The sequence below is a fragment of the Lutjanus erythropterus genome, chromosome 13 (assembly GCF_056507025.1).
Source record: "Lutjanus erythropterus isolate fLutEry1 chromosome 13, fLutEry1.hap2, whole genome shotgun sequence".
Lineage (NCBI taxonomy): Eukaryota > Metazoa > Chordata > Actinopteri > Lutjaniformes > Lutjanidae > Lutjanus > Lutjanus erythropterus.
In genome coordinates this window covers 26,811,454-26,826,436 of record NC_139329.1, presented here as the reverse complement: position 1 = coordinate 26,826,436, position 14,983 = coordinate 26,811,454, and the positions used below count along the sequence as shown (strand labels likewise).

The window sequence follows — 14,983 nt, the reverse complement described above, 5'->3', positions numbered from 1 at the left end:
TCTTTGGGAATATCAGAAATCCCCCTTCAGACCTCAAGCCTCTCTGGGTGGTCTGTTCTAGGCTTGTTTGATTGATAGCTAAGCCAGCAAGACACAATGTAAACAAACTGTAAACTGTAACAAACAGTAAACTGTACGGTTTACAAGTAAAAAACAAGCTTCATTAGCAGTGATGCTGAAGAATAAGAACCACAACATTTAGGATCAAAACCAGGGGTGTCCAAAGTATGACCCACGGGCCAGAACAAGCCCACTGGATGACACTGTGAAGTATAAAAAATTGCAGAGATGAGCATCATCTGAAAAAAAAAACAATGAATACTTGCAGTGATATTATGCAAAATATTGTTAATCAGCAGCTTCAGTAACAAATAGTCTGTGCCAGAATGGAACCCATGTTGCGAAGGCACTGCCAAAACTTGATTTGTAAATGTAATCTGTAAGGCGGAGGATAACTTCACCTTCTTCCTCATTAGCTTCTTCTTTAGTCGGTGTTGTGTGATGATGCAGCATTACTACACAGTCGGTCAACCCTTTTAAAATATCTCAACAGTATCTGCACGTTGTAGTCAATGCTAATTGGCAAATGCTTCTAATGGTAAGCATTAACTGCTGAAAATGAGCAAGCTGGTCTTGTCATTGTGAGTTATGTTAGCATGCTGACGTTGACATTTTGCTTAAGGCCCCATAGAGGCCATAGATACAGTCTCACAGAGCAGCTAGCATGACTGTAGCGAGCACAGACATGTAATTTACATAAGTGATAAAGTATGAATGCTTTAGCAGAAAAAAAAATACATGCAATGCAGACTTCTTTATGACAACTTCAGCAGGACTGTACCACTCTTTCCAGAAAAAGAAGCTGCTTCTGAAAACTGTAAACCTCTTCTCCATCAGCACTTTTGAATCTGATCATACATTTATTATATTCATTATGCAACAAGCAACGTCCAAATCTGTGGGATTTTACATGAAAAGGCATGACACTGATGAATTAATTAATGTCATCCGTTCACTCTCCACCATATATGTTCTGTCACTACATACATGTACATTATAGTTTCATGAAGAAATCCAGGCTGTTAAAAAGGCCTGAAACCTGGAGAGTCAGCAGAGTGGAGTCACAACACAACATCAGCTCTAAAGCCCTCTCTGTGTCCTGTACAGTATATTTATGCAGTCAGGGGTCCTGTGGGAAGAGCCAGAATTAGCAGTGGATAGTGAAAGGTCATAGAGCAGTGGGAATAGAGATCCTGTTGACGCAATCTGTCCAATCATATTTATTTCCTTTGGCCAGAGACAAGTGCCTACGTCTAGACTCGGGAAACAAACCAAAACAGCAAGATCCCATTAAATACATGTGTTTACATTTGACTCTGCTTTTAAAGTTTGACGGTGGTGCTGATGGCGTTCGAGCCAGTTTCCTGAGAACAGTACTTCTGAAGTACTTCCTTTTAAGAACATGCAACATTTAGGAGTACAGCCCCCCTCCCAAAACTTTTAACAATGACAGTGAACATATCTGAACCAGACAGAGACAAAAAGCTTTCCGAAGAGCTACAGCAGACTTTTCTTGAGTGAGTTTTACAGCTGTTTAAACAGCAGTAAGCCGTGTCTGCAGTAGTACACACAGTAAAAACAGGCAGTCGGAGCCTCTGGAGGAGTTGTTTTTCACAGGCCTGTGTGGTATGCATGTGCGTCCCGTCCCACTCAGACCCACCTCATGGCTGGCTGGTTGGCATTCCTGCCTCACTCTGTAATTATGGCTCTTCTCCAGGCCTCTCGGCTCTGCTCTGCCTGCACCGCCACACTGTTAAAGGGCGGGGCTTGCCACTATTGAAGGCACACAGTTTTCACCTGGCCATTTAGCTCAGCCTCTAATTTTAACAGTAACACATCACTGGGTGAAAATGTGCACTAACAACAGCGGCAGGCAGGCAGGCAACAGCTGGGGATGTAAAAAAAAAGCTGCTTCTGTTACACTCGGAGTCATGTATCATGAATCAGGGCTAATCAAGAGGATTTCACCTCGTGCTGAACTTAAAATTACGTGATATAACATCATTAAAGTGAATTAAAGAATTACTGTGAAATTAATACTTTGCTTTAAATCCTGTCTGCCCTGAAGTGTGTGAAGAGGGTTCAACACTTGAAGCTGTGGAAGTGTGTTCATGTCAAACAGCACATAGTTACACACTTGTGATCTGAGATGCGCAGAGTTAGCAGAGGAAGCTTTACGTGTTCATGTGGCACATCTGTCTGGAGCTGTTGTAAGGGAAACGTGTCAAGTTTCTGGCTAACGGTTTCTGGTTTGCAAATCTCATATTATGCAACATTTATGTTACAACCCTGATTCCAAAAAAGTTGGGACCCTGTGTAAAATGTAAATAAAAACTGAATGCAATGATTTGCAAATCCTTTCAACCTATATTCAGTCAAATGCAAATTAAAGACAAGATATTTGATGTTTTGTTTCTTTGTAAGTATACACACATATTGAAAAAAGTTGGGACAGAGGCATGTTTACTACTATGATGCATCACCTTCTCTTTTAACAACACTCAGTAAGCATTTGAGAACTGAAGACATGAATTGTTGAATTTCTGGAAGTGAAATTCTCTCCCATTCTTGCATAATATATACGACTTCAGCTGACAGTTGTTGTCTTTGTATTGTATTCAATTGAATATAGTTCGAACAGGGTTTGCAAATAATTGCATTCTGCTTTTAATTACGGTTTACAAAGCATCACAGTTTTTTGTGGAATTGGGGTTGTATTTTGAATTAGATAGTCTTGTGAGTCCCAGGTGTGTTTACAGTGAATTAAAAATGACGACAGAAAGCCCACAGAACTTGTGCAAAACCTGCAGGAAATAAGCAAATATTTGCGCACAACACTTTGGCAATACATGTTTTGAAACAAAACTTACTGCTCTGCTGAAACAATGTGAACCTGTTGACGTAAACTGATGAATAATCCAAATACATTATCAGTATGTGAAAGGAAATCTCAGAGAATTTCACACAATCTACTCCATTCATGCAGCTGGGGGCACATGACATGCCTGCAGCAGAAGGATTAGGACGATCAGCTGAGTGCGACTCAATACCACATTGTTCCTCGCTGCTCACCGCTTGTTTTTCCTCCAACTCTCCTTGCAGCTTATCAGAGGAGGACAGAACCAAATCTCCCCACCCATACGCCTGCCAAACTTCAATCACTCGCAGTCCACTTCCCATCGCAAACTGCGAACAAGCCGCTATGATGATGCCAAAACATCAAAAGCCTTTTGTGGTACTTTTTCAGGCTCTTTATCGTTTCAAACAAAGCTCGGGGTGCGTTCTGTAAAAAACCCACTCATGTTCAGGACAAATAAACAGAACAAACAACAATTAAGAAAATCAGCTTTAGGCTTGAGATTACAGAGCACACTGCAGCCTTTGTTAGCAGGTCACATCTGTATTTGAGTGACAAAAGGCAGCCACACAGCAAGCTGCTGTGTGAATGCATCAGAACAGGGTGAGTGCCAGCCTGAACTCATCCTCCATTCAGGCACTCATTGTCTCTGCTCCACGCTGATAACAAACAGCAAACACTATGTAGACACATCTCATCTACTCCATCAAAGGCTGATGTGGCAGTCTGGACAACAAACAGGCAGGTCCCCGTCACAACAAGGAAACATACCATTAAATAGATTTGTGGTGCTGCTTTGAGGGTAACTCCTCCTCTGCTCTTATGACCAACAAAATTAAAGCCAAATGGTTTATGTTAGCCTCTGAGTGTTGAACTTAAATGGAACAGCATGACCTTTTAAGAAAAATGCTTATTTGTTTTCATGCCAAAAATTAAGTGAGAAGATCGGTATCAGTCAGACTACTCCTGGCAAAGAAACAGTCCAGCACATAACAACACATGAAGTAAAAAAAATGTTGTTTTTTCTCCTAGTTTTTTGTACAGGCTAAATATATGAGATAAAATGCACTGGTGCATGATTTTCGTAGCTATGAACAGAGCCAGGCAGGCTCCCTTTTTCCAGTCTTGCTAGGCTAAGCTAACTGCTGCCTCAGTGAGGTGGAGGAGGTGACAAAGCAGTGTTATAATGACACACTGTAGAGCTGCAGAGATGACCTGGCCTACAATTTTTGTTCTCCAGATGTAAGAAAACATGTTTGTTTGGCACAGACCCTAACAAATGTCACGTCACTGTGATTTTTTTCAGTAAAACTAAAAAGAATGTGATGCAAAAATGACTGTATGATAATGTAGAAGGAGGCAGCAGATGATTAGCTTAGGTTATTACACAGATTGCTCCTGGCCAGGAAATAGTCCAGCACATAACTCCCCATAAAAAGCCATATTATTGATTTTACACATCACTTTTGTCATGGATTAAACACATGAAGTAAATACTAAAATAAAATGTGCTGGTGGATGATTTCAGTACCTTTGGACAGAGCCAGGCTAACTGTTTCTCCCCTTTCCAGTGTTTGGTATTAACTGATCTTCTCATTTAACGCTCTGCAAGAAAGCAAATATGTGCATTTCCCCAAATGTCAAACCTCCTCTTACATCTGCTGGTCTTCTATATGCAGAATATTAGCACAGTAACATATCTCAGTGGGTGGTTGTAAAGCATCTAACGTAGGTTCACAGAAAAAGCTACAGAAGTGAAAATCCCTGCATGGCTTAATGAGCCAGGTACTAAAGCTGTATACCAAAATAGAAAAATATACACATCACAGCAAATACATATCCCTAAACAGCCACTGCGTATTCAGAACTTTGCACGGAAAGCACTTTGAATGCACCTTTAAACCGCGAAGAGCCACATCAGCAGCATCTTGCCTTTGAGAGAGGATTGAGCGAAGCAGAGACATTTAACCCGAATCTGGCCTCATCGCCACTGAAACCGCTGTAATGGAGATTAAAACGCTCGGAGATGTGCTCACCTGGCACTCACGTGAACAGGCCTGTGTTGGGAACAAAGGGGGACAGTGTGCAGCAGAGGAGCACACACATGTACTGTGTTGATTCAAACTATGCAAATATTGCACCTGAAGGTGATGAACAAACATGCTCTTGGTTGACTTTCCGCTGTACAGGTTTTAGTAGCCTTGGGAAATCAGTTTGCTGCAGCCAATGGATTTTTAATTTAAAGCAAGATAATAATCTGTAATTTTATTCACCCAAAGAATAACAGACCTTTTTCCAACACGGTAGACACAATCTGGATTTTTAACATTTTATCAATATGGCTCACCTATATAGAGAGATGAGTCTTTCTTCTTCACGTGATCATCAATATAGGACACCCCCAGGGGCTGCACTGGTGTGGCTCCGATCCCCAGCAGGACCTGGGCTCCGATCAGCAGCAGGTACATCATGTTGGTGTTGATCTTGTTGGCGCAGACTCGTTCCTCGACCAGCTGGGCCTCCTTGCTGCTGGTGTTGGAGCAAACGTCCCGACCCACGTCAGTCCTCCACATTTCCCCTATCTCATACGGATTAGTCAGAAACTCAGGCAGTGCTGAGAGGAGGGCGCCGAGCGCCATGACGATGCCCCCGCAGCCGATCAGACGCGGTCGATGTGCTTTGGCCCCAAAGTAGCTGACAAACAGGATCAGTGCCAGGTTGCCTATCTCAAAGCTGCTGGCTATCACTCCTACGTCAGCACTTTGCAGGTTGAACCGCCGCTCCAGGGTGGTCAGCACACTCACCTGAAAACGAGAGAGGGACACAAAATCAAAGTAGAGTCATTAAAGTGATGCTGAATGAAGCAACACGGTTGTGTTTGTGCCACCAAATGTCACCAACTGAAAGAGAAAATTCATCATATGATTTATCATTACACAGGATCATGAGCATTTTAACTCTAATAATCCCATTTACACCTCACGTAACTGGATGAATTTACCTGCACATGGAAAAACATGTTAGTGCTGGTAAAGGTGGACAGTTCATCATACAGGTGGTCAGGTTCACATCGTGATCGGATCTTTGCCAGGTGTAAAGTGTGTCCACATTCTTAAGAAACTAAAATTACTGCTTTGCATCTGTATGCCTCTACCAACTATTTAAGTTGCAGTTTACATCCATGTGTCCTGTCAGGCTCATATAATGGATGGACTCATATTAAAGGTACATATATTTTTAGGGAAAACTGAAGTTATTATTATATTTACATGTACTATTCCAGTGAATGATTTCCAGTGAGAAACACGCTGTCTTCATTTAGAGGCTATTTTTAAAGAGGAGTGCAGAGGACTGATAGAGCTGAACATTATGATGTTCCAGTGAAGCTGACCTTTGACCTTTTGGATATAAAATGTCATCACCTCATCGTGTTATCCTGTGTGAAATTCTATCATAGTCACCACATGAATTATTGGAGTTTGGCCAAAAATATGTTTTGCAAAGTCACAGTGGCCCCGAGCGTCGACCATCAAAATCTAATCAGTTCATCCTATCATAATTTTTGATACCTCCTCCTACCGATTAGCATATTAAGACGTCCACAATATGGACATTTTGTTGATAGTGAGAACACTTGATGACACCAGGTGTAAATGCAAAGGCCCGTGGATCAGATGACTTTATCCAGATAATGTATCCAGATACACATTACATACTACAACCAGGTGTAAATCAGGCTCACATTTGATTCTTTTGGACATGCTCTCTGGGAAATCATGCATGTTTTCATCATCAGTCACGCTGTTTTACACTGTGCCTTTCCATCGGAATATCTTGAATAACAAGCTGTTCAGAAGTTCCACAGCACTCTGGCTCCTCCCTGGAAACAGGCCTCTGTTTCTGATTAGCCGGGCGCTGCAGCCGTTACTCTCATGGCTTGAGTGAGAACAGCTCATCACGAGCTTCTCTCTCTTTCACCAGCTGTCATCCACACAAGAGCCAACCAGAAACGTCCAGCTGAAGCAAACACAGCAAAACCGTTGTTTAGTCCAGTTCAGGTTTTTGTTTGTTAACTGTAATTGTCAGCGAGAGACAATATTTATTTTCAGGCAGTGAGTGCATTAACTTTGTTAGAAACTAAGTTCATCATATTTCAGAGACTTTATAATGAATCTGCTGCGAAGCGGGGCACAGATGTGTTTGCTTGTGATGTGTGGGAACAGTCTCTCTGTGTCGTATGAACCACACAGTCACATTTAAAGTTATCAAGCTATTTTCAGATCTGTCACAAACTGTCCTTGAAAGGGCATCACAATTTTCCATTTCCCAAGTGGCTCTGTTGAAGAGTTTTGACTGAGGTCTAAAAAAAGCGCCCCGCCAACACAAACATCCCCTTCTTAAAAAGAGTGACTTCATTTGCGAGATGAATCAACTTGTGGTTTTGCTGCTGGAAGTGTTTTCTATACAGCTGCTCAGTTATGCCGACGCACGTATAATGTACACAGTTGATCTGGTTTGTACCTGAATTTGTTAAAGGAAATGACCTTTGAGACTTCAAAAGACTGAAAGTTGGTGTCTCTTTATGCTTCGCAGGAAAACTATTTTCTCAAAGCCTAACGAAAGAAGATGCTCTGTAGTTTGGTGGTGTGGCAGCGGTTACGTCTGTATCTCTTGCCAGATGGCAGCAGGGTTGCTTTCTATTGGACATAAAAAAGATTCTTCACCAATCAAGAACTTAATTCAAATGTGTCAGGAAAGTCTAAGAAGACAGAAGGTCTGACTCTGGTCAGCCACGCAAGCTTAGGCAAGCAATCGTTAAAGGTCTGGAGAACAATGACCAATCTATGCTGCCCGGCACGCTGAAAATCTGGTGCCTGCAGTTCGGTTTACCATCTCGCCAGAATAAGGAATAGCATAGATCAGTGCTTAAGTGCTCTTTACATCATGTGTATTTTAAAACATATTACTCCTCTAGAAAAGCTGAGAAGAAATTTTGTTTCTTAAGTTCCCTTCAGAAAAATAATTTGCTTTTAGCTTTCTATGTGATGTTGATTCCTAGGAACCTAAAAGCCTGCTCCACCAGTGGAAACAGGGTTGCATGTCATTGTTGCCTTCTTTCTAAAATCAATGATATGGTCCTTGGTTTTGCTGACATAGAGATGATTGTTTAAAAGTACCCTTTTCTCATGCATTTACATGTGATTTGTTTTATAATTTGCTTTCTTTCTGTTTTCTCCAGTATGTTTCAGCCATATACACTGAATACAAAATCTGGCGGTGAATCAATAAAGAACAGGAAACACGACTTTTTGCTAATTAACTTTGTTCTATGATACAACAATCTGTCCTGAAACATAAAAAAATACACAACCTTCAGCCTCTACTGACACCTGTTATGATCTCTTTCTAAAAATGCTTTCCAAGCATTTCTTCACCTGATCACACCTTTAACTTTCCTTTACTATGTTCTTAATACTCTATTCTGTTCCCTGTACTCTCATTTGAGACAAGATTTAATGCATAACAGGCGAGTGAGAAGATGTCGTTGTCTAAAAAACCCACAACAGTGCTTTGTCATTAGAGTTGAAAATAAGTTTGTCCGTTGTGACTTTTAGGAAGCAGAAGTGACAGCAGGCCGCTCTTGCAGCTGCTCTGAACAACACAACTGCAGTGACTCCTTCAGTACGGATCAAAGCATGGGGAGGTTGATTGTTGGGAGCGGTTCGTGCCGGAGTGGTTTGGTGAAGTTGAAAACTTCAGAATGAGTCATGACGTCTCTGCCCCTTGGGTGGCTCTTTCTCACAAACCCGAGCACACTGGATGGGCTGCGTTTATGCCTGGCTGGCTCCGCCCAGCTAGGGTGTGATCACAACATTGTCTCATCCGGTTCTTAGAAACAACGCCAAACGGCAACAACCTGCTGACACTGTGGCTTCAGCTCCACACAGACAGCAGCAACAAGGTACAGCAGAGGAGCCGTCATCCGATCCAGTCACATCCCATCCAGAGAGGAGTGACTGACTGACAGCTTCTGCTCTCAGCTTTTAAACTTAAACCAGTTTAAAAATGTTTGTCCACTTCTTAAACAGGCAGCCTTCCAGGAGGATTAAACCCGGAATAAATTATATAGGAAAAATCGAGTGCCTTCTGGTCAGTGGTCACAGCCACGTTTTCTCAAACTGTGGAAATGTTTAATCTGTTGCATGGCAACAAAACAAACCACGTCATGCTGTGTGACGACCCATCACCGAACAGAAGAACGAGTCTTGTCTGAGCACAAGGAATCCCAACTTCCACAGGCTGACAGACAAAAAGCAGCTCAATGCTGACACTCTCTTCAGCACATAAAGGTTTAGCACTGACGTGAAAGTGCTGAAATTGTGCTATTTGTGAAGGCACAGCAGCTGTTAATAACTGAAACCTCGGCTATTTAGAAACATTTCCATTCAGTTTTATGGGGTGTAACCTACTGATGGTTGACTAAAGGTTAGCTAGAGGTTACTTTAACTGCTCTGAATAAGCTATTTTAAAGAGCTTTTTTATTTGTGTCTAAAAGAAGCAACATCTACAGCATTAGCTATGTGCAAATGCTGTTTAACCTTATTTTTGGAACACATGAGAAAACTTTACAAATGTAAAAAAAAAAAAAGTTCATGCACATCTGTGCAAAAAAGTGCCTCACATACAACATAGTAGATTTTGAATAAACTGCCTAATTGTTGATTTTCATAACCCAATTCTGAACTTTCATTTTTAAACTTTCATCTCTTTCTCAAGGGCAATTCACATCATTTAATCCCTTAATGGCTAAATCTGTGTGCTATTTAATGAGCAATCCTGCATTCATGTGGTGGAATCAGGGACGTGTATGGTTTAACTTTATTCAACGTTAAGAATTAAACATTATAAAAAAATTTTCGATATGAAGTTGATCACATATAAATGACAGTGATTGCCAAAAGAAAATGACAAGAAAAAAAAGAAAAATAATGTGTGTTCTGAATCTTGTTGATATCTGATTAATCAATTATCAACATTTTCAGTTAAGGAAAATGCACAAGATTTGCAACCCTAAAAATTATTTCCAGACTGGAAAAATTCATGTAATTGCAGCCTAAAATCACAACAATTTGGAAAGTCACAAAAAATTCATATACTGCATATCAATTTTTTGTTCACATGTAATGTTTGATATGGTATTTGGCTGTCCACATAAAATATCCTGGAGTAGTTAGAAAAATTATTGAATAAAATGACTAAGATGTCTAAGTAACATATGAACAAAATCATGCGCGTTACTGGAACAAATCATTTAATACTGATATTTAATTTAGGCTTCTCCCTCCCTCTGACACTCAGTTAATTTAGCGTGACTGCACTTCGACAGGTCTGCTCAGCTGAGACGAGCAAAGTTCAGGTTCAGGTGTTAGCTGCACTTTGCAGCTCAGTCTCTGAAGTGTCAGATTTGGTTCTTATCAGGCAGGTGTTACTATAACCGAGGGAGCTTAGACCCTCAGGTGCTGCATACACAGAGGTCACAAACAGAGTTTCCAAGGGCTTAATATCAACACCTGCTATCCAAGACTGATGCAGTTACTGCAGAAAGGTGGGAGTCAGGCAACACTGATGCTTCGATGTAAATCGCTTCTTTTGGTACATTTTAGAGTTTTCTCTTGTCAAAAGGCGACTAAACAGGTTTATTATTGGGTAATAGGGTCGGACCTATGTAGGAACAAGTTGTGTCTATTATTTTCTCTTTGAAAACAACTAAGTTACAGACACGTGGTTAGTAGTTAGTTAGTTGCTAACATTAGCTATCGGATGTAACTGCTGTAGCTAGCTAATGTTTGAGGTAGGTCAGGTAGGCCTACCAAGTTTTTTTTACACTTCTGGTCAGACAAAAAAGTAGGGCTGCAACTATCAATTATTTTCATAATCGATCAATCGGTCTATTATTTCTCAATTAAATTGATGAGTAGTTGTTCACCTATAAAATGTCAGCTAATAATGAAAAATGTTGATCAGTGTTTCCAAAAGCTCAAGATGACGTCCTCAAAAGATTCAGTTTACTGTCAGACAGGAGTAAAGAAACTAGAAAATATTTGCATTTAAGAGGCTGGAATCTGAGAATTCTGACTTTTTTCCTTAAAAAAATTACTCAAACCGATTAATCGATTACCAAAATAGTTGGCAATTAATATAATAACTGATTAATCGTTGCAGCTTGTACGAAAAAGGCGTTTGAAGACTTTGGGCAGTGGGACGTCACGATTGCCATTTTTTCACAACTTTTTATGATATTTAGGAACAAAATGATGAATCAAAATAACCGTCAGATAAATCGATGATTAAAGGTATCACTAATGTCTGTTAGGTCAAGTCATCAACTGCTGAATTTGTTGCTCATGAAATTATTTCCTTCAGACGTAGTTTTTTAATCAAGAGGACCATCAGTTCTCTTATCACTTCAACAAAAACTGAATACAGCAGAGTGACCATCTGAGAACTGAGAGAAAAACCAAACTAAATCAGGGAACTCGTGCTTCATATCGTACTTAAATCTGAACCTCTGTGGCATTATATATCCTGTGCAGGTTGACTGTGCGTTCACTTGCAGTCAGGCTGCTAAATCAGGACGCTCAGCATGCTGCTGCTAAGTGTCTTGTACTGTAAGCAGCTCACAGAAAGCAAGAGGTCTGTGAACGTTGAGTTTTGTCCCCTCACTGCCAGCAAACACTCTTACTGTAAGTCCCATCATCCAATCAGAGGTAGAGTAAGCTCATGTTGGTCGACGCCGGTTCACCAGATTGTCACCGAACCAGGTACCTAATGTCCTGCCCATGTAAATTAAGCTCCATGTAAATTAGCTTTGTTTGTGCTGACAAACAGAAACAGGCCAGACAAACGGATACCTTTGTGTGCTTAAACGATTCCAAACCTCACCTGAAGCTCCGGGCTTATTGTTCAAACTGTTACAGGTGTCCAAAACTAACATCCCACAAAAAGCAGAACTGTACTACCTGGTTTATCGGAAATAGGCAGCAAAAGAGGAAGAATATCCTCCCATAACGGCCTCTGAGCTGCAGCGCCGTGCTTAGTCGCTGCGGGATGCTTGAAGCTCAGCAGGTCCACTGTCTTAACACAGAAGATAAGATGTTCCACTCCAAATATGGCCAAGGCATTCTGAGGGTTTAGTCTATTAATTGCGAGGGATTCTTGGAGAATAAACATCGCTAATGTCGAAACTAAATGTTCACAGTGGTTGCCTGAGGCTGCGGTGCTCCTCTGGGACGCTTTGAGGAATATTTTGGGGCACTTCTGGGAGCTTTGTCCCACAAAAGCTATATTAGATTCTCTGCATGAGATCTGATTTCTCTGTGTTTTGATGTTTTCATGGCAACTGCAGCATACAAATATAAGATTTCGAGGTTTGATAAGAAGGGAATAAATATTTAAAGCCTTATTTGTACAATGAGATCGGAGGTTATCAGTATGAATAATAGAAAAAGTGAAACTAAAACAAAAAAAAGAGATGTGGGAGGGGGTCCTTAATCTTGGAGGATATTTTGAGTAAAAACAGTCTATTACTGCTTCTTTAAAGACAGTAAGATGTTTAAATGCTTACCAGAGCTTTAAGGTCAACTCTGTCTGAAATAAAGTTCAAGAGCACTTCATGTTTTTTAATGAACAAACGGCTCCAAACAATGATTATTTTGATCGTCAATCCATGTTTTTTTTTCATATCAGAGATCAGTGACAAAGAATGTTTGACCTTTTGGTTTGAAAAAGGACTGAGATGAATAATCAATTTGCAAGTCTTTTCAGCTCAACATAAAATAAATGGCTTTATAACTATATAATAACTTTAATCAATCAATGTATTGGTTGTAAACAAGGGATTAAAATGAGGTTCCAAAAATCCTGGAACAATACCCAGCTCTAGTTAGAGTCCATTTTACTTGCCCCTATACAAATAGATTTATTTATTAGCAGTTATCAAATAACAACACCAACTAAAGTTCAATGTCATGTCTAAGCTAAGGCTGCAATGTTTATAACATGTCAGTAAATTGTGAAAAATGTCCATCCCATTTTTTTTCAGTCAAAAAAACAAAGACATTCAGTTTAATATGATAATAGACTAAGAAATGTGGGAAATCTCCATCTCCATTTGAAAGGCTCACCCCAGCATTTTTGTACGAATCGATGATTAAAGTAAATTAATAACTTCAGTGTTTTTAGGGCAAGTGAGCTGCTAGATATACTAGCCGGACACAGCATTTTACTTGCCCCGGACAAGTGGGCAATCGCAATCGCTGAGCCCCGATATCAGTCTGACTCATAGTAAAAGTGAAAGGGTGATTTAAAAAAAAAAAAAAAGAAAAAAAAGAAAAAGAAATACACGATATGGGAGGGAAGTCCTTGACCTTGAATGACATTTTGGGTAAAATCAGCCAGTTACTGCCTCTTTAAATATAACAAGACTATTATTGTTGTTAATACTAACCAGTGCATTAAGGTCACCTTTTGGTTGCTGCTGCACAGTTGGTTGGAAAATTGGCTCAGCTTGAATTTTGATACATTAAAAGATTAATTAAGACATAATGGCATAAAAGCAGCAGGACACTGTCACACAACTACAACAGGAGACAGTTGAGCAGCATGAAATGTGTCCTGCAGGCTCTACTTTACGTGTCTCTGTCTTGCCATTGCTCTTCTGCATGTCATTTAGTCTAAAGCGTGCAAAGAGCAGCACGAACAACCACATGCAAAGAGCCCAGAGCATAACACAAGTGTGACTGACCCACAGCAGCAGCAGCAGCCGGGTCTCAGAGTCCTGTGTTGCACTCACCAGGTATGCTCCGACGGTGCCCTGTGCCAACATGAGGGCGCATTCCGATATCAAGAATATCTTGATATTTGAGAAGCATGAGGAGTTTTTGCGCAGGCCGTCTCCTTCCAGCATGTTCCCGCCGCTCCGGTCCGAGTCCCGGTGCTTCTTCACCTGCATCCTCCCGGTACTTTTACCCACACAGCACTGCGAGAAACCGAAACAGTCAGGAGAGAAGGATGACCGCAGGAGGAAGACACTGGCTGGTACAGTGTTTCGCTTTCCTCCCCGAAGACTACATTCGCGGCGCTCCTCTTGTCGCTAATTCAATAATGTGTCCTCTTACATCTGACAAGCTACCAAACACACATCCAAACTCCGCCGGCTCGCCTGCGTCCTAAACATCGCCTCCCCGTCGACGCGCAGGAACATGTGAACTCCCTGAAGGTGTTTGCAAAGGCACAAGTGAACCACTGGCGCGCAGTTCTCTGTCACAGCGCATGTTTTCCGTCGCGTAGGTTTGTGGTTTTTCAGCAGCAGGTTTCAAAGATCTTTTTCTTCTTCCTCTTGTCTTCAAACTCCTGCCGCTATAACCGGAGTGTCACGGTCCTTCGCGCACAATGACTGCTCACTGTGCCTCTGCGCTCCCACCTCTCCTCTCCCTGTACTACTCTCCTCCTCTGTAAGCACATGCACGGCCCTAGAGGCGCTGTGCAGCAGCTTCGCAAGTCTGCTCAACTTGCCTCCGACTTGAAAAATCACTACAGTAGTCCTGTGGGACGCGGTGTGTGTTGCCTGCGTGTGTGTTTGGTGCTACACTGCGAGTTTAAAGTGATTTACTGCCATTTTCTGATCATTTCGCCACAATAAATCTACGGGGATTATTGTCTGTGGAGTCTCGGGGCTGCGAGAAGGATTATTTCTGAGCTGAAGCGAGCTGAGGCTAGTCCACACAGCCATAAATCAATCAAGAGAACATTATTTGGCAACCGTTTTGATAACCGATTAATCAATCAAGTTATTTACAAGGGAAGTACAATGCCAAGCATTCTCAAACAAGGATTCTATCATTGTAAACTGATTTGGATTTTTTATGAAATCCCTTTGGGATTTACAGAGTTTACTAGTTCTTGTAAAACTTTATATTAAGATGCCTGTAATAAATGTTAGTAAATAGGTCCTATGAAGGCTAATTAAGGCCCTATGAGATGCTAATTAACATATGTGTAGATTAT

At 41.1% G+C, this 14,983-nt stretch overlaps 1 protein-coding gene across 1 annotated transcript in view; it reads right to left on the bottom strand.

Moving 5' to 3' along the window:
* slco3a1a (solute carrier organic anion transporter family member 3A1a) overlaps window positions 1-14,462 on the bottom strand; it is a 43,614-nt gene extending 29,152 nt beyond the window's left edge. Inside the window, exons 1-2 of the mRNA XM_084734397.1 lie at window positions 13,770-14,462; window positions 5,265-5,721 (exon numbers count right to left, since the gene is read on the bottom strand). Of these exons, the coding sequence (XP_084590523.1) occupies window positions 5,265-5,721; window positions 13,770-13,928 (616 nt within the window). The 5' untranslated portion in view covers window positions 13,929-14,462. The remainder of the gene's footprint in view (window positions 1-5,264; window positions 5,722-13,769) is intronic.
* Between the last annotated feature and the right edge of the window lie 521 nt (window positions 14,463-14,983).